Here is a 24,848-nt window from a genome sequence, read left to right as displayed (position 1 = left end):
CTCGCTCACTCAGCCTGGCCCAGGGCTCCCAGGTGCATGGCCATCCCTGTCCTCTCCACCTGTGGGAGTCCTGCCCACTGTCCTGAACAAGCTCCTGTCCCAGCCCCGATCTCTGCCCCAAGTCCTGACCTTGCTGGCCTTTGCCTCCCTTAACTCTCAGGGTTCTTGTCTGATGATAACAAGAGTATGAGGCTGACAGACAGTGCCCACACACTCAACCTGCTCTTGGCAGGGACGGCTTCCTCCAGATGCCCTGCCTATGAGCCAGAGGAGGGCCCCGATGGCCGGCCTGTTAGCAGGTGGGACAGGCCACATGTGCTCCACGCCTCCCAGTGTGTGGTGTGTCCTTGCACGTGGGGGCGGGCTCCCCAACACAATGCTGTCGGCCCTGGTACACAGCAGGAGCACCCTGGTTCTGCCTCTTGACAATGTCCCCTGGGGTCCTGAGGTGTGTCCAGAAAGAACGGACATGCACTTCCTACGCCACCTGCATGCCTTGGGAGAGGTGACAGTAACTGGGTCCTGAGTACTTCCTTGGGCAGCAAAAGGAGCGGCTATCCTGGCAGCCCACCAGCCAGGCAGGACAGATGGACACGCACATGCTAACGGCTTGCTGGTCACACATAGCCCTGGGCTCATGGGGAGGATGCTTGCTGGCCAAGAAAACAGGCAGCTTGTCAGCCCTTTCCCTGGCAAGGAATCCTTACTTTTGGAGAGATGAATGTGTTAGACCCTAAGGCTGGAGACCCTGGGACACCTGACCCCGGCAGGGACGTCAGGAGAGCTGACTGGGGGCACCCATGTGCACCCTCCCTGAGGTCAGCCGGCTGGGGAAGTCATCACACGCTTCTGCTGAGCAGATGCTGCCCGACCTGTTTAAAGGGCCCAGCACTGGGTGGAGGAGAGTGCCTAGCCCAGGCTGAGGGGCCAAGGGGGCTGCCCCACGCTGCCCGTTCTGAAAAGATGCCTGACCAAGAGACAGCCACAGACAGGCAAGTGGAGGCTAAAGGGAAGGGACTGCAGCCACAAGCAGGAGCCAGTGCCCAGCAGGACGGGAGGGCTGGGGGCAGAGCCAGAGTGAAAGGAGGGGAAAAGCAGCAGGAGGTAGAGGCAGTTCAGATGAGCAGCAACAGCACAGGGCCGGAGGTAAATGCTGGCTGGAGACAGGAGGCCAGCTCCTCGGGCCATGAGGGCATGAACTTAGGAAGAAGAGGAAGGTTGGGCAAGCTTGTGGATTCCAGGCAAGGCTGTGGACTCCATCTGGGTGATGTAGAGAAAGTGTGTGTTGCAGTGGTAATGAGCCTGGAGCAAGGGACATATATTTGTATCTCAGTTTCTCCTCTGTACCCACTGAGACTCAGAGCTCCCCCCACACAGGAGTGTTGGGAGCTAGAAGGAATTAATGCACATGAAGTTCACAGAACAGTGGCTGACACCAAGCAAATGCTCACAGAAGATGGCTGCATCATGACCATCAACATCACCGTCACCTCTACCACTACCATTACCTCCACCTTACCCGCCACTGCCTCACCACTACCACCAGCACCATCACCTCCACTACTACCACTGCCTCCACCACCACCATCCCCACCTTCACCATCATGACCTCCACCACCTTCATCATCACCTTCACTAATACCATGGCCTCCACCACCACCATCACCACCACCATTGCCTCCACCACCACCATTCCCACCACCACCGTCTTCACCATCACCACCACCATCACCGTTGCCTCCACCAGCACCATCACCACCACAATCGCCTCCACCACCATCACCACCTTCACCATTATGACCTCCACCATCAATATCCCTATCACGTCCACCACCACCGTCTTCACCATCAGCACCACCACCACAACCACCACTCACTATCATGACTTCCACCATCAACATTACCATCACCTCCACCACAACCATCATCACTACCTCCACTATCACCATCACCAATACCACCACTACCAACACCAACACCATGACCATCACTATCACCAGCACCACCCCCATCTCACCTCTATCCCTACCACTCTCATCACTTTGCTGGCATCCTGAGACTTCCAAATGAAAGCAGCTTTTTGCCAGGTTTAACCTATACTAACCATGGAAGGAAATTTGGGCTGTAAAGACCCACAGGGCCACCACTGGCTCATCCTGCCCGCTGTTGTATTTATAACCCTGCTTGATCCCTGGCACAAAGAGCAGGTGTGAAGGAAAATCCTGGGGCAGGCTCTGGTAACTGGAGTCCATAGAAGCCCCTCTTCGGGAGCACACTGTATCAGCCCCTGGTTCCTCGGCCTAATTGTACCCGCTAACAAGTCAATACCTCCTTCGAGAAAAATCTGACAGCCTGTCCCATTCTTAGTTCACTGGGTTTAAGCATCTCTCTGTAAAACCATCAAGAAAACACTGGTCTCTGCAGATGATGGACAGCTCAGTGCATATACCGGGCGCTCAGTAAACACCAAGGGCAGCTCCTTCCGTGGTATCCTGGTGACACCAGTTATCATCATGGCAGTGCGGCCTCAGTACCAGACTTAAGAATTGGTTCCTCCAAAATGCTGGGCAGGAGACCCGGTGTGGAGTGCAGGATCTCCTCAGATACCTCTCCTCTTGGACCTCCAGCCAGGCAGGGTGGCCAGTAGCTGGAAGAGCAGCTGAGGAGTAGGAGAGATGGGGCCCGGCCCTGGCCTGGGAGGCACCACGATCCCTGCACGCACGAGCATGGCCCTCCTTAACTGAGGCTCTTCTCACACATCCAGTCTGAGCCCCTGCTGTAGAACAGAGATATCATTCACCCCATCCCATGCCAGAAAACAGAAGCCCAGAATTCCCGCTGCACACCCATGGTAGAACTGCAACCAGGACATGAGCCTCCTGACACCCCTAAAAGCCATGCAGCCTTCTGCCATGAGTGGGGAAGGGGTCCAGGCATGGCTGAGGTTTGGGAGAAGGAGGTCCGCAACTGGGCACTGGGGGACCTGGCAGCCCAAGGCTACCTTCTGCACACAGACCCAGCCTTCTGCTCTGAGGGGCCCAGGCCCTAAGCTGCACGATGGCCACCACCCACACTTCCATACCCAGACCAGCTGCAGCGGCCTGGCCAAGATGATGGGCGCTCCTGCCCAAATGCAATTTCCCAGCTGCTGCAGAGTTAATCACCAGCCTCACTGGCAGTTGCTTCCGGCTTCTATGCAAAGGAAACTGCCAATTAGGTTATAGTTAATTTCTTTCCTAGGGCAAGGCCTAGCTGAACAGGACTGGCCACCCAAGTGGCCTGTGGATGACCGTGTAAGGGTCACTGGCCCCCTTGGCTGCAGGGCTGTAGAGTCTGCCCCAGCTGATTACATTGTTCACTGGCCCTGGCCTGGGGTAACGGGGCCAGGGCATCACCACTGGCTTTGACCCTGGTGCCTCTGGCCTGGGCAACTGTCCCCATGCACTCAGCAAGGCAGTGACTCAGAGCATGTCCATGTGCAAATTTAAGTCAATCTGTCAGCTCATGTTCCTCAAGCTGAGACGGTCTTGCCCATTTTCGCCCTACCCCAGCCCCTTCTCATCCCTGTTCAACATTAATCAGTAGGAATCCACGGTGTGCTCCTCATGAGCAGGTCTGCTCCGGGCGCTTCATCTGCATCACCCACTGCATCAAAACAACTGTCAGAGGTAGGGACCATGAGGATTCCCATCTCACACAGGAGGAAAATGAGGCAGCACTAGCTTAGGTACCCTGCTGGAGGCCACACAGAGGCTAGGAATTAAGCTGCAGTCTGGCCTGGGCTTCTCTGTTCAGTGACAGGCATGCAGAGAATCCGAGGCACCGTGAGCTACCACCCCTTCTGCATTGGGCTGCAGAGTAGAAGCTGGGCTCTCCCTGGAGAGAGGACACAAAAATGGCTTGAGGGTCTGCTCTCAAGAGCAGTGGAGAGCAGAGGGAGAGAGTCAGGAGCCTCTGAGACAGTAGGTTTCAGCCCAGCACAGACCTGGGGCCAGACAAGCTGCCAATCCTGATGCCCCAGGTCACAGCCAGGCAGCCCGATGCGGGGGCACCACCTGCATCTGGATGCTGTTATCCAGGTCCTGGGAGCAAAGACCTCAACATCAAGGGTGAAGAAGAATCCAAACCCAAGGCTGGGGATGCCATGCAGGGAAGGGGATGCCCAGGGGAGTGGTGCCAAGTCTTCACCTGACACTACCCCCATGTGTGACAACTCACACCTCCCTCAGGGCCTCAATTTCTCCATGTGTAAAATGAGAGGTTTGCACTGATGTGTAAGCTCCTCTCAGCCGAGGTCCTCATGCCCTTTGAGTCCACGTGATGTCTGTGCAGGAGTATCCACAGAATGAGCTCCTGACCAGGGGCCGAGGGGCAGACGGTGGCCGAGATGGAAATCAGGACAGGCTCTGGCCTAGGTGGCCCCTGGGGGGTGAGGGACATGGGGCCAAAACAGGATTATGACTGCAAGTGTCCTCCCAGGCCACTGACGATGAGGCAAGAAGACAAAGGCCTAGTCCAAAGGAGAGAGTTCAGCAGCAGGAAGGAGCAGAAAGGCAGGGCAGAGCGGCCTAGCCCATGCCCCTGTGCTTCCCCGCTGTTTGCCAGGGCTGGGCACTTGGCTTCCCTGGCTCTGTCCCTAGCTGCGAATGGGGACAGGAACTCCTCCTTGGAAGCACAGAGTGCCTGCCTATGGATGCCAGTGTTCCACCCCCACCAAGCAGATTTGCAGGAGCCCACAGAGGCTGCCTGCCACCCTCGGTTCAGGGCCCCCCAGCTCCATGCTGGCCTCCAGAGCTGCCTAGGTGCATCCACCGCTGTCCTGAGAAAACTGCCCCAGGGCCTGGCAGCATGACATCACACCACGGCAATGATGATAATCAACTTACAGCGGATCCGATTATCAGCCTGGTTATTTTTAGAGTCAGGGTTCAGGATGAGCGAGAGAGGGCGGCCCTGGTTCCCCTGCTGCTGAGTCTCGTCTTGTCAGTGGGGTGGGGATCTGCTGGCTCCTTGCACCTTCCCCTTCCTCCATCCTTCACAGGGCGGTTCCTGAGAGGCCCCTTCTTATGCACAAGCAGTGACACCATGGTTTCCAGATGTTTGTGCTCAATGTGGCCTCAGAGTCCAGGTCTTCCGAGAATGTCCTCAAGGTCCTCGAGGGCAGTGGTGATTCAATGCCCATGTGAGGAATCAGACGAATCCACACTCTCCTCACAAGGGACCTGGGGCTCAATCACTGACAGTGACGGCCCTGGATGAAGCTGCTTCTCTGCAGCTCTTGATGCAGATGCAACAGCAAAGTCAGCTGTATGGCAAGACAGCCATCTAGTTAGACAACAGGCAGAGGGCTCGAAGAGATGCTTCTCCAAAGAGACATGCAACTGGCCAGCATGCACAGGAAAAGATGCCCAGCACGCCATCACCGGGGAAAGGCAAACCAAAGCCACAATGAGCTAGCACTGTGCACTGGCTGCAGGGCCAGAGTGAGACATGAACCAGAGAATAACAGAGAATAATGCGTGGTGGTGAGAATGTAGATAGATTGTAACCCTTGGGAATGTAACACAATTCAACCACTGTGGAAAACAGTTTGGCGGCTCCACAAAATATAAAACAGAATTACCTAGCGATTTCATGTCCAGGTATGTACCCAAAAGAACTGAAAGCACGAACTCAGGTATTTATAACAGGAATGTCCCTGGCAGCATTTTTCATAACTGTCAAAAGGTGGAAAGCACCCACGTGTCCATCCCCAGATGAATGGGTGACGGCACACTATTTACCCCTCACAGGAAGGGGCTGACGCGTGCCACAGCCTAGAGGAACCCTGAAGACCTTATGCTGAGTGAAGCCAGACAACAGTCCATGCAGATGAAATGTTCCAGGACAGGCCAAGCCGCAGAGACAGAACGCAGGCTGGGGGTTGCCCGGGGACAGGAAGCAGCTGTTTAATGGTTATGGGGTTTCCTTTTGGGGTGATGCAAATTTTTTGGAACTAAGGCAATGCCTGTTCAATGTTGTGAATGCGCTAAATGCCACCAAATGGTTCACTTATAAATGGTTAAACTTATGTTACATAAATTTCACAATTAAAAAAGAGTAAACCATAATTATTTGCTATCCTGTTTCCCCCTCCGTCCCCCTCAGCTGCTGGGACCGCCACCAGCCCCTGCTATGTGGACCAGGACAAGGGATGGAGAGCCGGTAGGCAGAAGTGTGTGCAGGTACACCCCTGCGTGCCCCCATCCCCGTGTCCTCTGTACTTGAAGCCTCCTGGGGTGAGAACGACCATGTGACAGGATCCCATGGAACACAGGGAAAGTGACGGTGGCCCCCTCCCAGGCCTCAAAGCTCCTTAAGCCTCAGGCTTCTCGAAGCTCTGTGCCCTCCTGTGCACACAGCCAGGCACATGGGCTGGGAGGTGTGGCCACCCAGTGGGTAAGGGCCATGCCAGGCTATGCCACAAGAAGGACATAGTAGATGGCGTTAAGCCCCTGAGACTGGGGGGCGTTCCTGTCACCAAGTACAGTCTCACATGCCCCTGCAGATACAGGTGGTGGGGAGGCTAGGGGAGCAAAGACAATTTGAGGCTTTCCCGGGTCACGAGTTTTCAAGGTGCTGTGGGGCATCCTGTATGTGACCTGCCAGAAGAGTCTCCTGCAGAGACAACCTGTGGGCTGCCCACCGGTGCTGGGTCCCATAGCCAGGCTGGCCCCTCACGATGGCAGAGCAATGTGCCCATGTCACCAAGCGCCCATGAGCCCCGTTGTTTCCCTGGGTGAGGAGGGCCAGGCCCGGAGCCTCACTTGGGCTAAGTGTTAGGCTTCCTGGGGCTGGCAGATGCCCTATAGGCAATGGTGGTGGAGCAGGAAGGGGAATAGAGCAGGAGGAAGCCCCTGGCCCCTAGCCCAGCAACAGCTGCCGGGTCTGTGCCAGTTGCACTGACAAGTAGTATGAGGAAGAAACCAATGAGCCCTCTCCCTCCCTCCGGAGCTGCACCAGCTCATGCTGCACCCCCAGCTTACCCACCCTCGTCCCAGCACCCAGAGCACACATCTCCCCAGTCATTACTTAAATTCTAGGAAATACATGTTTCCTTTTTCCCTCTCAGGAACACAAGGGCGAGAATCCTCTGGAGTCACAGGCACACAAGGGAACTGGAAACAGCTTGGTGGCCACTGTCCTGCTCCTGCCCTGGGGCCACACTGCCCCTCAGGTGCTTCCTTGGAACCCTGGCTCCTGCAGGGCATGGAGAACAGCAGCACAGAGGAGCAAGGGCCAGGAGTAGAAGCGCAGCTGCAGCACCCGAATCTGGGAGGGGGTCTAGAACCTGGGGCTGTAGGGCCACAGGCTCTTCCCTGAGCACAGAGCCCCAGCACCAGGCCCTCCAGGTATCCCTGATATCAGGGAGGAAAGCCTATGCCCGCTGGTCCACCAGGTAGGCGCACACCTGTCCAGGTGCAGCGGTGACCTTTCTGTGGTGGTGCCTGGGCTGCTATACTTTGTGGAGCCACTCCTTGAGGCAAAAGCAAACAAAGGTGTTTGCTTGGAGCTGGCCACCTGCTCCCTCCAGGGCCAGGTGCTACCTGAACTGCTGTCCTTAAGGTCCTGCTGGCACCATCTCCCTGCCCCAGGCTTTTCAGGGGCCAAGAGCCCAGCCAGGAGGAGCTGTGGGAACAAGGACAGCTTGCTGCCTGCTCTTCCCCAGCCCTGCCCTGCCTGCAGTCTCAGGGTGGACAGTTCAGGGACCCACAGGCTTCATGGCCTCTAGGCTTGGGGAATGGAGGGGAGCGGGGTCCCTGAGGCCCCCATGATCACACAGCTGCGGGACCAGAGCTCCATGGAGGTTCAGGCCTCATTGTCTCAGCGCCAATCCAAGTGCCCAGGCCTGGCCCCAGAGCTCAGAGAAGGGGGGAGAAAGCAGAGAGGTAAAGCAGGACCTCAGGGGCTGCCAAGTGTCCCAGAGCCTTGGTCAGGAGAAGGCCCATCCTCCAAAGTTCTCCTATGAGAGGTAGAGCCTGCCTCAGGGGACAAAGAATCAATCACCAAGGCTTCGCCTCAATCCCTGAGCCGGCCCTGGCTGCTGTTCTAGTGGGGGAGCCAGAGGGGCTCTGGTGGGCCTGGGGCCTTCTCCCCTTCCAGCCCCAAGGGGTGCAGTGCCTAGGTCATGGACCCCAAGGGACCTCCCCATTTGACCTCATAGTCCCACTGACTGGCAGCCTCCCAGGGGCCATGGGGTGCTCCCCTACCCCATGGGGCACAGAAGACGGCTCTGGCAGGCCCAGGTGCAGACGGGCAGGGAGAGACAGCCCTGGTGCCATCATCACCTTCTCTGTGACCATGACTGAGGTGTGCTCCCTGCCTGGTGGTCACTGCCCAGTCCCCGCCCCTTGCCACACACGCATGTGGAAGTCACTACACAGGGTCTCCTTGACTACGGTCTCTCCCTGCCATGAGACAGCTCTGGAGAGTCTCCCAGCCCTAGAGCAGCAGGGCAGGAGCCGAGGCTCCCTCAGGAGTGCTCCCAGCCTGCTGTTGTTACTATTATTGTTACTGTTATTGTTACTATTATTGTTACTATTAAGTCACTCTGCTGAAAAATAATTGCAGAGGAGTGGGGAGATAGAGGGCACAGCAGAGAACAGGGAGGGAGCATAACCTGGCACCAGGAAGCAGCCTCCAAAGAAGGAAAGGGGGACGGGGGGGCCCACTTCTGGGGGAGGGGCTCCTGAAGTGGAAAGGAAGTGCCTCCGCAGGAGGGGAGGAGGGGAGCAGGGAGCATGGGGGGCTGCACCCTGCTTTGCCCCTATTCCCTGGCTTTCTTCTCCCAGGCTGTCCTGGAGGATGGGAAAAATGAGGAGGAAGGCCCTGTCCTGCATGAGGAAACACAGCTGTACCCCCATCCCTGATGCCCAAACCCCATCCCTGCACCCTTGTCTTCAGAGCAGTAGCTTCCATCCGATGCCAGGGCCTCAGGCATATGTTGGCTGCAAGGGCCACAGCCTGGTGTCCCAGCCGAACATCTGCACCGCCACTGGCAGCAAGATGCCTTCCTGCCATCCACAGAGCACACACAGTCGGCCCTTCCGCTGGCACAGCCATGCCTGGTGCTCCTCCCCAGACCCATAGGACTCCCAGACATCAACTAAAGCTGACGAGACCCAGAGAGTATCTCAGCGTCTGTGCATGGTGCCACACGTTACTCTGGGATCTGGGCTGGGATGTCCTGAGGGCACCTGGAGCCTGAGGTGGGGGGACTCACCAGTGGGTGGGCAGGCTCAGGGCAACCTCCCTGGAAGCCCTCCTTAGCCCCACCCTGGACCCACACCACTGGCCCAGAGAACGGGCTGGAGCAAGCCAGAGGGCCAGGGCTGGGGAGCTCCTGCATCCTCTCTACCGGTTGGAGTCCATAGGCTATGAGAACCTGTTTCCTCACCTGTGAAATGGGCCAAGGCCACGACCCTTGCAGACTTGTTGGAAAAGATGAAGTGAGTAGGCACAGCACAGGGGCAGTGCACTGTAAGCCCCCATGGGGTGCTACTGCTGGTATTAGCCTTATCCAGTTAAGACGAGGGGACCTAGAGGGTCCTCAGCCAGGCTGCAGAGGGGGAAGGTCTCAGGGGAGATGGCAGCTTCCGGGCCTTCCCTTCCCCTTGGCACCCCAGGTTCCATTTTAACAGATATCATAATTTTTAATTGGTTTTCTCCTCCCCTGGCTAAAAGGCTATTAGCTCCCCACTAGGTGATCGCATCCCATTTTCTTCACACCACCAAGGAAACAGTGATTTCCTCAGCCTGTCCCTAAGGTGATTCTGCAGAATAAAGGCTGTTTAGTGAATCAGCTCAATGCACTTCCCCATTTGCTCTCTGCTTGCAGGCCCCCAGCAGGCACAGCCCACCAGTGAGGGCTGCAGGCAGCTTCTGGAGGCCAGACAGGGTTAGTGAGCTGGAGTGGAGGAGGAAGCAAGCCAGGCCCAGGTGAACCTGGTAAAGCCTCTGGCCAGAGAAAGGGGAGAAGGAAAAGGATGAAGCAGGGGGAGCTGTACCCCTGGCCTGAGCTGCCCGCGCTGATACCTGGTGCTTCAGGCAGAGGTGGGCTGCCTAGGCCCTCTGCAGAGGGTGGTCTGGCAGCTTGGATCCGGGCCCTGCCAAGTCACAGTGCCCAGCTCTTCCATGCTGGGAACAGAAGGCCCCAGGGCCCAGGGGCAGAGAGGGAATGTCCTTCCTTGCTGCAAAACAGGACCCAAGAAGTCAGGCCAGGAAGACAAGAGACAAGAGGCTTGCTGAGGAGCTGTGGGAGGTTGAGGTGCAGGGTCAGCCTGGGACCTGGGGGGAACCCCAGAAGCTGAGACTCAGTTTCCTCATCCAAGCAACGGGGACAGCTGTATCTGTGTTGAGCAGTGAAATGCCAGAAACCTTTAAGAGCAACTTTTAAATGAATGTAACTTTTAGATGGAGGTTCTCTCACTCTGGTTCCAGCATACCTGGGGCTGACAGGCTATGCCCTGCAGGTATGAGGAGTGTGTGTCCCTATATACACACGTGGCGTCCCTGTGTGTATGAGTGATGAGAGGGGCTGGGGTCCCTGTGTGGACGTGGGTGAGGCAGGGTGTGAAGGAACCACGCTGTGCATGTCCACAGCCTTGGCAGCAAGTGCTGTGAGAAGGGGCAGGAGTGTGTCTTGGTGATCCAGTGTGAGTGTGCATGTGTGAGCTGTGGAAGAACCCTCATCCTCTAGAGACCCGGTCTGTGCCTGTCATCAGGCCCAGCCACTAAAGTGCAGCGTCCGCAAGAGGGCGCTCGAGGCCGAGCTGTCCCCTTGGGGTGGTTGGGGAGCACCGAGGGGCTCACTGGGGCGGTCCTTGGCAGCTCCAAGAGTGCGGCTCGAACCTCCGGAGCTGTGGCTCCTAGGAAAGAGCTCTGCAGCCTCTTCAAAGGCCCCAGCTGTCTACTCCAGGGAGTGGGGCTGCCTCTTCACTCCCAGTGCCTCCAACTGTGGTGTCCGGGTTATCCCAGGGGCTAGGGGCTCACCATCTCTGGATTGGGGAAGCTGTCTGTGGGCCAGGGGTCTGGGCACGGAAAGCTACCTGCATGCCTGCTGAGTGCCACAAGCCGGCCCCCAGAGCCTGGCCCCCACAGCCTCACTGGCCACCCCAACTGAACGCAAGGCTGTGGAAGGGTGTGGGGAAGTCCCCTGCCCAGCACACCAGCAGCAGTTCACACCTGGCCCCCTGCCCACAACCTCAAAGCCAAAGCCACAGCCCAGAATCCCAAGACAGCGTCAGAGCGCCTTGTTTGCTTCTGCCCCGTGTCTTCCCCCTGCAGCACTGGGACCCCAAAGTCCTAACACTCAGAAAAGATAGAAAGGCAAGGGCTTCTCCCCTGTCCCTCGCCAGGTGGACTGGGGACCCGCTCTGGCCTCAGCATATGCTGAGCTGAGGCGCAGGTCACACAAATGAAGTCTCAGGCAGGCCTGGAAACTCAGTTTGTGCAGGGCCTGGGGCCAGAGACAGGGTGACTGACCATGGCTTCTTCTGTTCCCGAAGGCTGTGGGGAGAGAAAGCCCTTTGTAAGGAGTGAGGGAGGATGGCCAGGGCTCCTTCCTTCTTAGAGGGAAACTTGGTTCATACACAAGCACTTGGAGGGGATCAAGTCAGGGCCAGTTTGAGGGACACTAAAACGCGTGCCAAGGGGCCAAAGATTCCACAGCCTTGCGGCTCACTCTGCCAGAGTTTGGGTGGGGTCGATGACCATCTTTGCAAGGCCACACCTAATGCTGGGATCCTAAGGCACCTGCGGTTTCACCAGGCCCAGCACCAACGCTGGCTGGCGGCGCAAACCCCTGCCCCACCCCAAGCCCTGGGCCTCCTGTGGCCGCATCTTCAGCATCTCTGCCAGGCAGCGCCACACGACTCCAGGGCTGCCGGGTGGGACGCCGATCACGGCGGCCCCTCGGGGGGAGCCACCCCAGAAACCACGGTTTTTAGGTGTTTAAAGACAGGGCGGCAAAAACGCACGAGGGAAAAGCAATCTTTTCAAAACAGTCTCCGAATCCCTCGGCTGGCCAGGACGGCAGAGCTGGGGGAGGAACGCACGGACGCTGAGCGGGAAAAGGAAACCAGGACGGAGCCGTCTCCTGCCGAAACAGAACTCTCCGCACGAATCGCGGGCTTTCGGGGCTCCCTGACCCGTCCGCCAGGTCGGCCCCGAAACGGCTGTCCCGTTTGCTCCAGGACGCGGCTTTGGCGCAGGGCGCGGCCAGATTGAGACCTGCGGCTATGGCTAGGGTTCTGAGCACCGACCCCCGCGGCCCGGCCCGCGCTCCGCTCCCGCCCGAGACGCGCCCAGCCCCGGCCCGAGGCGCCCGGCTCGAGGCGCCCTGCCCGCCGCCCGCCGCCCGCCGCAGCCACTGCGCTCCCAGCCGAGGCCGGGTGGCCGGCGACCGCACAGCCCGCTGCCCACGGCAAACAGAAAGGCGCTTCTGAACGCGCCCGCTCCGCTGCTCGGCGCCAACTTCGCCCTGGCCCCTGCGGGAGCCGGCGGCCGGCAGGACTCACCTTTGCCTAGCAGCGGCAGCAGCAGCAGCAACAGCAGCCGCAGCCCCGCGGCACCGGACGTCGCCTTCGCCATCGCCCGTGCGCGCTGGGGCCACGGCTGGAGGGACTGCGGCTAGGGCCGGCGGGTCTGGATGGCGGGTGCGGCGCTCAGTCTGGCCGCCCCATCCCCGCCCGGGGCGCGGCGGACGCGACGGACACTGGGGGCGCGGCGCACGTTCCGGGGCACTCAGCGCTGCTGCGCGCCCTGCTTCGGTCGCGGGACTGAAGCGAGGCAAGCGCCGGCTGCGCCGGAGGAGCGGGTAGGGGCGGGGCGGGGCGGTGCGGGGGCGGTCCAGGGGTGGGCCAGGCGGGGCCGGAGGCGGGTGGGGTGCGGGCAGGGGCAGGGGCGGGGCTCCAGTGCTTGCTTTGGCTGCGCGGGGTGCGGCCGGGGCGCGGCGCGTGTAGGAGCTCAGTGCGGGACGCGCGGCTTGGGCCGGGTGGGGCTTGGGGAGGAGCGGGGTGGGGGAGCGGGGTGCGGCCGAAAAGGGCCCGGCAGGAGCCGGGTGCGGACCCCGAGGTGCGCGGCGGGGATGGAACCCAGGAGCCCGGGTCCGCGCACCTACGCAGAGCCGCTCTTCCTACCCGGTGCGCGCCCGCTTGCAGTCCCTGCCTTTTGCCCTTTCCGCTGCATAGAGAGGGCAGGGATGCTACGCGGGATGCAGGTCTGGCCGACTGGCTCGGGGTGCGACCCCGCGGACTCAGAGAAGGGCGCCCCGCCTCCAGGCTCTCCGCGGAGCGCTTGCTGCGCCATTTCTCAGAGGCGGGAGGCGCAGTGGGAGCGCGGCCTCTGCTGGGGCCGGAGGCAGGAGGCGGGGAAGAGCTGAGCAGGGGAAGAGAGGCAGAATAGCCTTTTTCAGCATCCTGGGGTAGTAGAGAGGGTAGGGTCCTGGAAGGGCAGTTTGTGATTCCCCCCTCCAGTACTGGTCCAACCCTTGGAAACCGGAAACTGGCTCCGGCGTCCTTTCAGAGACCTGGTGCTGGTGGCCCTTGCATCCCTTACACAGGAGAACTCTCAGGAGATGGGCTGGCAGAGTCGGAGAGCGAGTAGCGAGGAGGAGGAAAGAATCCAATTTTCCCCCAAAGAAATGATGGAAATGATGCGCATAAACACATTTACCCCTAATAGGGAGCAGCAACTGGACCTGAGAAGGGGTTCTGGGTGAGGTTGGATGTGGGCTCAGTGGGGAAGTCCTCTGTTCTCGCCCCATCCCCGGCTGCTTTTTGAGGTCTGGCCTGCACTTAGGCGCAGAGGGATGGAAGAAGGGAAGCCCATGGGCCCTTGAGGAGGAAGAGCCAGGGAACCTGGGCCCAGGGCACCCTTGAGCCAGCCGCTCCCTTGCTTGCTGTGTGCAGAACCCCGCCCTCTTGCCTGGCTGAGCTCAGGGCTGAATAAGTGATCTGCACATCACTGCAGATATGAAGTCAAAGTGAAGTCACCCTCACAGGCAGGAGGGGGAGCTGCCAAGACAGAGGCTGGCTTGCACTCAGCCAACCGTGATGTCCAGACCTGGCTTGCTGAGGGGTAGGTGGCCGGGGCACAGGCCTGCCAGCCCAGGAGAGACACTGTGGGCCACTGGACTCCGGCTGCCTGCCACACCCTTCCAGTTTATGGAGCTAGAGTTGGCCACAAGGGGCTCCCTTGGGTTCAGACAGGTTCCATTTCTGGTGCCAGTGGCTACCTAGGCTACACACTCAGGCCTGTGCCCAGGGAAGGGACCTGATAGGTAGGGAGGGGCTGGGGGCATCTTTTGGCTACAGACAAGCTCCTGTGATTGCCTCCTAGGTGAATGAAGAGAGAAGTCGGTAGGCTTAAATAGCCCCACCCCCGCACCTCCCGGGGACCACCCTGGCCAGCCCTTGGCTGACATTGATGTCTGGTTGAGCTCTGTGTGGCCATCTTAAGGGGCCATCTGGGGCTGTGCTCCTGCCTAGCCTACCTTAGGCCTTTCCACGCTCTCGCTCCACCCTCACCCTTGGGGGTCCTGAGTGAACACCTGACACCATGAGAGGGTGTCATTTACTCCTTGGAAAAAGGTCTGGGGGGCCCTCACATGGGTGTACCCTGTACACATGCATACATGCATACACCTGTTCCCATACGTGGACACACACGCACACAGATGCATACCTCCCTGCTACGTGCACGCCCAGGGATCTGACCATAGGGTCGCTCAGCAGAGGACAGTTGTGAGGCCCAGAGCCTGCTGGCCTCAGGGACTGCGGGGAAAGGAGATTCAGCCCTGCCTGGGTGTAGGCTCAGTATCCAGAACATCAGGCAGCAGGAAGGAGCTCCTTGCCCAGCAGAGGGGAAGCGAGGCCACCCCCTGAGGTCTCACAAGGGGAGGTGGGGGCCGGGTGAAGTGCAAAGCAGACGTGCCGGTCTTTGGCTGCCCAGGAGTCCTGGCCCTGGCTTCTCTCAGTCCATGGGGTGGGGAGGGCCTGCAGGGGGCTCTGCCTCTCTTTCTTGACTCCCCTTAGTCATCTCTCTGAGCCTCAGTTTCCCCAGCTATAAACATCTCCCTTTCAGAAGAAGGGGTGAAACTAGAAAGAGGGGTGCATGTGAGGGTAGAGCCCAGTGCCCGACAAACATGAAGCCCTTAATAAGTTGTAGCCATTGGGCCTTCCTGGGCCTGGGCTCGGGCACCCTGGCAACACTGCCCTGCTGAGGGTCGCGGGCTCTCTGGGAGCTGGAGGAGGGCACATCACAGTGTGGTCAGTGCTTCCTGTCCCTGCCCGCAGGTCCCCTTGGAGAATCTTCAGGGCAGCTTTTATGAAGACACACATCCTGGGTCGCCCGCTCCCTAAAAATCCATGTTAAAAAAAAAGTTCAGGGGCCAGGCTAAGGGCTCACACCTGTAATCCCAGTACTTTGGGAGGCCAAGGCAAGAAGATCACTTGAGGCCAGGAGTTCGAGACCAGCCTGGGCAGCACAGTGAGACGCTATCTCTAAGAAAAAAAAAATTCCCCCAGAGGTTCTGGTGCAGGCATCTGCTTGGAGTGATTAGACCTGAGTTTGAATTTTGCCATTCATAGTTGTGTGACATTGCATACATTACTCCTCAGCTTCAGTTTTGTCATCTCTCAAATGGGGACCGAAACAGTGTCCTTCCCTGGTGACTGTGAGGAGATGGTATTTTCAAGGCTCTGCCCCAGTGCAGGGTAAGATGCTCAGTGGGCAGGCGGCTCACACCATCTTCCTGTAGCATGTGAGAACTTGGAGGTCATTCATTGCTTCTGAGCAGGTGAAGATTACCTGGAGCCCCTCAGGTCTGACCCCAAAGCACCAAAACGCAGCACAGGGAAGGGAGGGAGGAGGGCAGGCCCATCATGGACAGAGATCTGGGCCATGCCTGTGCAGGTTTGCCTGGCGGGAGGCGGGCGGGATGCTCTGTGTCCTCTGACCCAGGTGACATGGGGGTCTCTGCCTGCACTGAGAAGCATGGTTGGAGTGAGGCTGAGTGCAGTGACAGGAAACTCTGGCTCTGGGGGTGTCTCGTGACTTGCAGGTAGGGGGAAACACATTCAAGAGCGCAGCTCGGTCCTGGTGACACTGGAAGGCTGGGTGGCATTCCTGGAACTGCTGACCGAGGCCTCTCAGAGTGGGCGTGGGCAGGGGTCCAGGTCCCTCCCATAGGCAGTGTGACATGGTGGTTAGAAGCACAGACTCTGAGGCTGGCTGTGTGCACTGTTAGCAAAGTGGTCGGTGCCTCAGTTTCCCATCTGTCTGCCACTGCCCTCTGCTCCCCCATCGGGCTATTGAGGTGAGGGGCAGGTCTACTGCTCCCCACGGTTTGCCTCCCTGGCCTTGCTGTTGGTGCCCTCCAGGGCAGCTGCGAGGAGGAAGCCAGTGACCACCAGCTGGCTCTCAGGGCACTCAGAGGGGCTGCTCAGCCAGCCCACCCTATGCCAAATATGCTGCTTCCATGAGCATGCTCACAGAACACCTGGCCTGGGCCTGCAGGGTGTGGCTGTGCAGGACAGGCTTTACCTAACTGTGCAGGTCCTGCCTGCCTGTGGGCCTCAGGTGCCCTCAGGGGTGTTTGCAGAAGAGCCCTCAACCTGGCCTGGGAGAAGACCCCTTTTGCATCCTCCCTGGGGCCTGATTAGGAGCCGGGTGCCCGAACAAAAGCAACAGGGGCCTACATATCCATCAGAGACCCTGGGGGGTTCAGAGAAAGCCCACCTCCTCCCACCAGCCTGCCCACCTACTCCCACTAACCTATCATTATCACTTTGCCCACCTCAGTTTTCCATGTCCCCACACTTTGTTCTCTTATGAATTTCCTTCCCTCGCCCTCCTTTCTTCTTTCCCCTCTGCTCCTCTTCTCCTCCCCTTCCCTTGGAGGAATCTCCATCCTTTTCGCTCAGCACCAGAGCCAGGCTAGCCACACCACTCAGCAGCTTCTGTGGTCCTCTCTGGGCCTCGGTGTCATCCTCTGTGACATGAGAGCAATAACATGGGCACTGCCTTGAGGGTAAAGCCTAATGATGCATCAGTGGGCTCAGCAGACAGTGGCAGTGTTTCCTGCCCCTCTGCCAGGGTTTTCTCTCCTACAGGGGGCTGTCTAGGTGTGGCCTGGGGCAATAGCATGGTGGGAAGGCTGCAGGGGGCTCTGAGTGTGTCTTCGCTCTGTCTCTTGTCCCCATGTCCTTGGCGGGTTACCCAGAGTCTCCGTGCCTCAGTGGGAAGGCAGAGCTCCTTCTCCCCAAGTTCCCCGGGGATGCAGACAGTCAGTCTGCACAGAGTCCTTAGCCCAGGGACGCTGGCCATCAGCACGAGCTGCCGCTGTCATCAGCCTCTGTCCTGTCAGCTGTAGGAGCTGAGGCCATGAGGCCCAAGCAGTCACTGGATGGTGCTAGGGTGGCATAGAAAGCCACGGGGCCCTGGACCCAAACAGTCCGGGCTTCCCACCTGCACAGGTGACAGCACGCACCTGTGTGCTGTGTGGGGCTGGTGGTCAACGAGACTGGCTTGCCAGAGCACACACCTGTCTTCTGCATCCTGGCTTGGCCACAGGCTTTGAGCCCTCCCCATGCAACCAGAAGCCTTCTCAGTGCTGGAGGGACCTGGGACCCCAGAGTCCTATTTGCCGCAGAGGACCACTTATCTGACCTTGAATTACACATTCGGGAGTGGTGGGTTGATTAATGTCTGCGGCCACCCAGGCTCCTGGGGGATTGGCTCACATAAGGCAGCCCCAGCCCGAGGGGCTCAGAGGCCGGCTGGTTTGTGGACAGGACCTCAGGCCTGCCGGTGCCTTGCTTGGTGCATCCTCTGGAGAAGGCATCCTGGCTCCAAGCAACGTGGAGAGTGGGAGCTCGAGTCAGCTGTCCAGCAGATACGGGCTGAATGCTTTTTAGACAAAACATCTCCCAAGGCAGTTTCATAATCTGCCTTGTAATGCAGATTTAGACAACTTTTTACGAATGCGCTTTTTAAAATAGGCCTTAATGGATCTTTGCAGTAGTTACAGTCCATTGTGTAAATGCAAGCAGAAGGCTTTTTGAAAACATGTATTATTGATCAGAAAGGCAGCAGCAATTAGAAGCCAGTGTGTCGTATTGTTCAATACACACTTCCTATACAGCCCTGCCGTGCCCACTCATAACTTTCTGACAAATTATCTCGTCACTAGGAAGCCCTTTCTTTTCCTTTTTGCTTCTGTGAGTGAAAGAGCGCCCCCCGATTCGTTATCAGCTGGAGGTAAGCTCAATGAAAAATTAAGCTCACCATTGCCATTGCAAAACCTATTTACAACTTCTCCTTGGGCTTCTCAACTACAACCAGGTCTGAGCTGGAGGGGCTACAGAAGGGCCACAGAGGAGCCACTTCGAAGGAGGAACCCTGGCATCCAAGGCCACCATGAGCTGCCATTCAGTGGGGTTCCAGGGAGGAAGTGTGCCCCCGCCTGCTCCCAGTGTTCTCAGCATTTCTCCTCTTCAGTCGCCAAACCCAAAATGACCACTGAGGATTTGTTTTTTGCTCCAACACTGGTAGGAGAATCTCTCTTTCCCCCAGTCTGCACAATTGCCCTTCATCCTTCTTGAAAAGCCCACTTATTTATTTGACAGACATCTCCTGGGCCCTTGCTATATTCCAGGCACCATTTTTGGAAACAGAGACGTTGCAGTGAAGAAAACCAAGTCCCTCCATTCCCCGTACATCTAGGGGACAGTCTCCCAAACTCAAGGCATGTGTGCAGGGGTCCAAGGCAGAAGAGATGTAGGTGATGGTTGTCAGGCCTGGGCGGCCCCGGGAGCTGACCTTGGGCAAAGAAGATGGTGCTGGGGGACAGTGCTGCCCTGGAGACACCGGGAGGTGGTGGGAGGCCAGCCAGCCTTGGCTTCCCCGCAGTGCCCCAGCAGGAACAGGCAGGCATTCACCCTCCCCGGAGAGCATCCTCTCAGCAGCCTCTGGCTGGCCTCCCTGGAAGTTGCAGTGTGCCCTCCGTCCTCTGAGAGAGGTCCTGCCTGCAGGACCTTCAGAGGCTCACTTTGGCCCAGGAGGTCTTTTGGAGCCAAAAAACCCTGTGGTGCTTTGGGATGCTGACAAACAGGAAGCCAGTGACTGAATGCCCCAGTGGTGTCTGCAGGCTGCCATGGGCCCAGGATGGAGGTGGCTGTGGCTCTGGCGACGTGTGTATCTGCCAGGGCCCTCCAGGCCTGTGGGTGCACAGGGGAGCCTGCCTTGCTCCACACTCGGGAGCTGCTGTGAGCTGCAGGGACAGGAGGGAACTGTAAGCTGCCTGCCGGCTACCCTCCTTTCCTCCCTCCTGCTTGCCCTTGGGTGTGGGGTGCAGGGTGCAGGTCGTGCGTGGTTTCCAGCCCCTGTGTCTACAGAGGGTCCAGGCACTTGGTACTTGCTCAGGTACTGCACTGGGCCCAGGCACTTGGTACCCCTTCCGGCTCTCCCACAGGCCTTTGTTGCTTTGGAAGCCCTGGGGCTGGTTGCAGGCAGAGCCCTCAGGACTTCCCCTCCAGCCCCTGCACCACCCTGTGCGCTACCTGAGCTGAGGCCTGCCCAGGGCTTCCCGCCATGCCTGGACCCCTCATACAAACCAGAGAGGCCCCTCCCTGCTTGCTCTGTCTGTCCAGGGGAAGGTTCTGCGACGGTGACCATGTTGAACTTTGTGCTGCCTGAGCACTTAAAATGTGGCTAGTGCGACTGAGGAACTGAATGTTTAATTTTATTGAATTTAAAATAATGTAAAATTAAATAGCCACATGTGGCCAGGATACTTATTGAGCAATGCAGCTCTAAAAAACATCTCCGTAGCCTCTCCTTGGGGGTGCCTGGGGAAGATGGGCTCCTGCCACCCACCTCCCTGCTGGAAGGAGAGCAGAGAAGCAGCCGGTTGGATTGTTCCAGGGAACTCTGCTCTTGCAGCATTCCCTCTGTGCCCTGGCTTCCAGGCAGCTTGAAAATGCACAGCCCTGAGGAGACGGGCGGCACTGCAGGGGTACACCCTGGGCACCCCCTATCTGGAGAGTCTTCTGCTTCCCTCCAGGCCCAGCCCCAGGACTTCCTTCCTACAGCAGGCATGGCTAGGAGCACAGACACAGCTCAGCCTTGGCAGAGCCCTGCCCTCAGGGGCCTCTTTGGAAAGGGGCTGATGAGCTACTGCGTATTAAGAGGCTGATGAAGAGCTGTCAGGGGACTCTGTATGCAGCCAGAGGCCCAGGCCTCATCACTAATGCTGGGACCTCAGCATCCAGCCCTCTCTCCTCTGCCCCAGACTCCCCATCCCTCAGACTCCCAGGTGTTCCCTGTCCTGGACCCCCACCTGCCTGGGAGGATCTTCCTGGCTCCTCCCAGCCCCTCTGTTGTCCAACTCCTACTCATCACTCAGAAGTCACCTCTTCCCACCCTGCTTAGATGCTCGGCACTGGCGCTGCGTGGAGCCTAGCGCGCCCTAGCTGTGCTGCATTTCCCTGTGGCCTGAGGGAGGCCTTGCAATGTCTGTGGCCCCAGACTCCCTGCATCACTCTTCATTGTTGTCTGTTCCTGGTCTGTCTCATGTTCCCCATCTGCCTGCATGGGTTCAGGTGCGTTGACTGCTGAACTCCCAGCATCTAGGGCAGCTGGGGACCTGGTGAGGATTCCTAGCTGCTGTTCAAATGTCTGCCAGGAGAATGCCCTCTGGGCAGGGAGGACAGCCTGGGTCCAGCCAGGAGTGTGCTCAGCCAGCAGGTGGGGAGTGCAGGGGTCTGCTGGGAGCATCTGTCCGCTGCCCCACTCTCTGCAGCCCCTTGATGCACGCTCACCCGCTCCTCCAAGCCCCTTCTTCCTGGCCGGCCTGGCTCTGAGCGGATGGAAGCCATCTATAAACATCAGGGGAAGGAGCGACGCAACCAGGGGCTTGAGCTGAAAACAACTCGCAGGGAGAGAACAAGGCGCCCAAATAAATCACCCGGGGCCCGACATTTGGAGCGTTTGCGTTGGAGACCAAACACAGATGCCCTTTAGATAAATACATTTTTGAGAAGCGTTCTGCAGGAGAACTTTATGACTTTAATAGATTTTTGGTGTCAGACAAGCATCAGGAAGTGTTTTGTGGAGAGAGTTTCTCTAAGAAGCACAGAAACATTCTTCTCCCTCTGGCCCTTTAAGCATAAGGGTACGATAATCCCAGCAAGGGGAGGGGCTTCCTTTTCCAGGTTCCCTTGGGATTTGCCCAGGGCTGGGATTGCTCAGCTGAGAATGTTCTGGAAGGTTTGGAAGACCTCAGTGCTCCAGGCCAGCAGGGGGTGGGGGATCAGGGGTGGGGGTCTCTCTGGAACCTGATTTAGAAGCTTAGAAGCATCTTACTTACCCAGAGCAACTCCCCTTCCCTCCTAGCTGTGCCCCGCCCTGACCCCCAGAGGAGCCTGGGCCTGCGGTCCTAGGGGATAAGAAGGGCTCTGCGTGGAGGACATTGGTCCTGCTGAGGCTTCCAGAGGTTGGCGATTTTCTGTAGATTGGATACTTTACAAAGTTCCCCAGGATGAAGCCCAGGAGTGCGGAGCTGAGCTCACGGTGGGCCCTGAGCCAGAGAGAGGAGACGCTAGGAGAAGGTCAGATGCAATCATGTCTGGAAGCTTCTCCTTCTGGCTTAGAGATGGGCCCCCACCCTCCTGCCCACCCATCCGTCCTGGGCCCTGCCCAGGGTCCTGCAGCCGCCCTTTGCCCAGTTTAGGCCTGGATACCAAGCAGCCGCTGGTGGGGCTGGCTCCATCCTGCCTGAGTTGCTCTAGTCTCAGCCCAAGATGGGGCTGAGCTGTGAAGGTGTGGGTGCCCTCCTGGAATTGCAGCTCCAGTTGCAACTCATCTTCGAGTGAGGCTGGCATCTAAGCACTACACACCAGATCGTCCGTGCTGTGGATTGGGGCCAGTTTGGGTGGGTGGTTCTAGGGCCAGGCTGAGCAGGCCTGGCGGGACGGGTGTCTGCACTGTTTTCCAGGACCCCTCCTGAGGGCTGCAAAAAGCTTCCAGGCCTCCATGTTGATGGCAGAGCGGGCAAGGCAGCTCACCCTCCACCCTGCTGACTTCTGTGCACATTTGGGGCCACGTTTTCAACAGCTCCGGCACTGGAGCCAAGATAAAGTCGGCCTAAGGTTTCCACCTCTGTGGGTATCCTGCCTCCCTGGGCCTGGCCCTCAGGGCCTGCCTCAAACCCTCACCCACCCAGCCCTGCACTCATGGGGACCTAGGCACCCTCCTGGGTGGGAGGTGGTGCGCACGGGGTTGGGACAGGGTCAGGACAGGGTTGTGTGTGAACAGCCGCCCTGGTAGATTCATCCCAGGCTGTAAATGAGGGGTAGGTGTAGAAAGGCCCGCACTGGGAAGGGAAATGTTTCCCCCCTCCTTCTTCTCCTAGGGGCCCGAACTCACCTCCTCAGCCTCTGAGACTCACCCAGAACCTCATCAGGAGACCAGCTAACAGAACGATGAGAACAGTTGGAGGATCTAAAGCCTTTCTCTTGCCTCATAGTTTATTTCCTTGCAGAATCCAGCCCCTCAGATGCAGCTGATGTCTTAGCCACCACACACAGCAACCTTTTTTGTCTTCACAGTTGTCTCTGAAGCAGCTTCCAACTAAATAAAAGCAGCTCTGTAAAGGACACGTCATTGAGGCTCTCGTGACCTGTGCCAGGTGGGAGGAAGTGACCTCTGCTCTATTTCCCAGCCCTGATACCCAGCCTGACATGGGCGGGGGGCTGTTTCCTGGTTACCCGTTTGCATTTGTAATTTATCAGCGTTCTCCAAATCATAAAGGTTTGGGTTTTAGTTATGCATGTCTGGCCCCTGGAAGAAAGGCTGAATGAGATCCCTCAGGGAGGTAAAGCTTTGGTCCCTGAATCATCTCTTCTGGACAAAGAGGCAGCCCTCTTTTTTGGGGGGTGAGAACAGCTGGTGGAGATCCTCCCTACCATGTGGGCAAGTAGGCAGCCCAGGACTGGCCCCTCCAATTCACTCAGCTCACAGCATCCCCAGGTGGCAGCAACATCCCTATCTTACAGGTGAGCTAACTGAGGCTCCAGCTCAGGTGTTTCTTCTCTGGGGCCCTTGAGCCACCCTGCTCATGGTTCCCAAGCGCCAGTGGGCCGGGGTGTACACTTGCCATGAGCTCCCAGTGGCTGGGTTGCTGATGGCTCCACATTTGGGCCTACACTTGGGATCCACTCCTCTCAACCCTGTAGGATGGGAGAGGGACAGGTGAGGGTCTCAGAGTGGAGGCACTCCCCCACCTACTGGCAGCATGTCCAGCTTGGCCAGGCATCCCCGGAGCTGCCGAGCCCCCCTTCCATCCTCCTCCCCATGTTCCTCTCTGTTCCCAGCCTCAGTGCCCTGGACTTTTGCCCCTGGCCCTGGCCTTACTGGTCAGCGGGGAAGGACGCTCCTAGAACACACCACACCACACTCTGCAGAGACTTGGGTTTGCAGACAGCTCTCGGCCTTCTGACACCCATTTTTTCAGCTGGACTCCTCATGCAAGGCCCAGAGCCCTTGGAAGCCACCCATCCAGTGCCTCTGCCACCCCAGCAAAAAGGGTGGTCATTTCTGTGATCTAGGCCTGGATCCCACCCAAGATAATCCATGACCCTGTACAGCACTGAGTGTCAGGGAATCTATAGCAAGTGCATTGCCTTCACCTGCAAAATGGCTGCAGCGACAGTCCCACCTCACTCCGAGTCGGGGCACGGATTCCGTGAGATGTGGGAGGGGAGGCCCCAGCACAGAGCAAGGGCTGAGGAGCTGGGGGTGGTCACTTGCTGAAGGCTCACTCAGAGCCTGTGTGAGGCCAAAGCTGGGCCTGGGAGGCTGGGAAGAGAGGGAGGATGAGGGACGGCTAGGGGGCCCTGCCCCTTTAGTTGAGGCTCCCAGGCAGCTGCAGACCCCACTCCCAGGTGACGGCAGCGCCGGCAGTGATTCCAGCTGGCCTGCGCATTATTTCCAGACTGAGTCTTTGGAGCAAAGGAATTTTCCTTCTTTAATGAAAACCTTGCAGCCAGGGAAGCCCCCCACTAAATGACTGATACTCAACACATATGCACTTCTCAGAAATGTCTCCTAGTCAATGAAGAAGAGATAATAGTCAGTGGAATAAAAATTAATCTGGCCACTATAGGAATTAATATAAAAACATCAGATGCAGGACTTATAAGGGATGCCACCTCCACCTAACCCTTCCTAGGTTAAATACCCCAGGGATGCTGATTTACATTCTGTGCTGCAGGTCTCTGCCACCATAATCAATAGTAATGAGAAATGGGGCCAGCTGGGCCTGCCCGGCTAGGTGGGGTGGAGGGGAGTGTTCAGGGGGTGGGGAGGCTGCTGGGAGCAGGGGCCCATCTGGGCTGTCCCATCCCCTCCCTCTTCCACCCTGGTGAGCTCTAGGCCTGCAGCAGAAGGATTTCCAGAGGCCTGGCCCAGGGCACCTCTCATCAAGCTTCTCCAGGGAAGGAGAGGGCAGGTAAGAGTGGGGCAGGGTGGGGCTGGCTGGTCAGAAGCTGTCTGAGGCCCATGCAGTGGGGCCCCCTCCCGGGGCCTGGGCTTGGAGATGCTCATGGCATTGATAGTCTGGGATCAAGGCCTCTGAGGGCTGCCCACCTACTGAAGGTGCTAGGGAAGAGTGTGTTCCAGCCTCTCTTTGCTTGTAGACAGCTGTCCCCTCCCCATGTCTCTCCTCATGGTCTCCCCTTTGTGTGATCCACCACCACTGTGGCTCCGTGAGAATGATGGGCCCGCACTCCCCACTTTGGGGAAGCTCG

General features: G+C 58.3%; 1 protein-coding gene and 1 long non-coding RNA gene across 4 annotated transcripts in view; one reads left to right on the top strand and one right to left on the bottom strand.

Moving 5' to 3' along the window:
* Nucleotides 1-12,697, bottom strand: part of RET (ret proto-oncogene) — a 76,566-nt gene extending 63,869 nt beyond the window's left edge. For both annotated transcript variants that reach the window (XM_034930365.4, XM_055092672.2), the window contains exon 1: nucleotides 12,558-12,697. In XM_034930365.4, the coding sequence (XP_034786256.2) occupies nucleotides 12,558-12,630 (73 nt within the window). In that variant the 5' untranslated portion in view covers nucleotides 12,631-12,697. The remainder of the gene's footprint in view (nucleotides 1-12,557) is intronic.
* A 67-nt stretch (nucleotides 12,698-12,764) lies between these two features.
* LOC117974562 (uncharacterized) lies at nucleotides 12,765-22,712 on the top strand. 2 transcript variants are annotated; one of them, XR_010113175.1, is made up of 5 exons: nucleotides 12,765-12,856; nucleotides 18,385-18,590; nucleotides 21,436-21,650; nucleotides 22,037-22,202; nucleotides 22,454-22,712. It is a non-coding gene; the product is annotated as an uncharacterized LOC117974562 (long non-coding RNA). The 2 variants fall into 2 exon arrangements; XR_004664610.1 differs by having other exon boundaries at nucleotides 22,037-22,712.
* The last annotated feature ends 2,136 nt before the right edge of the window (nucleotides 22,713-24,848 follow it).

The sequence above is a fragment of the Pan paniscus genome, chromosome 8 (genome assembly GCF_029289425.2).
Source record: "Pan paniscus chromosome 8, NHGRI_mPanPan1-v2.0_pri, whole genome shotgun sequence".
Taxonomy (NCBI): Eukaryota; Metazoa; Chordata; class Mammalia; order Primates; family Hominidae; genus Pan; species Pan paniscus.
Note: the sequence above shows the minus strand (reverse complement) of the source record. Positions and strands in the feature narration are given on the sequence as shown.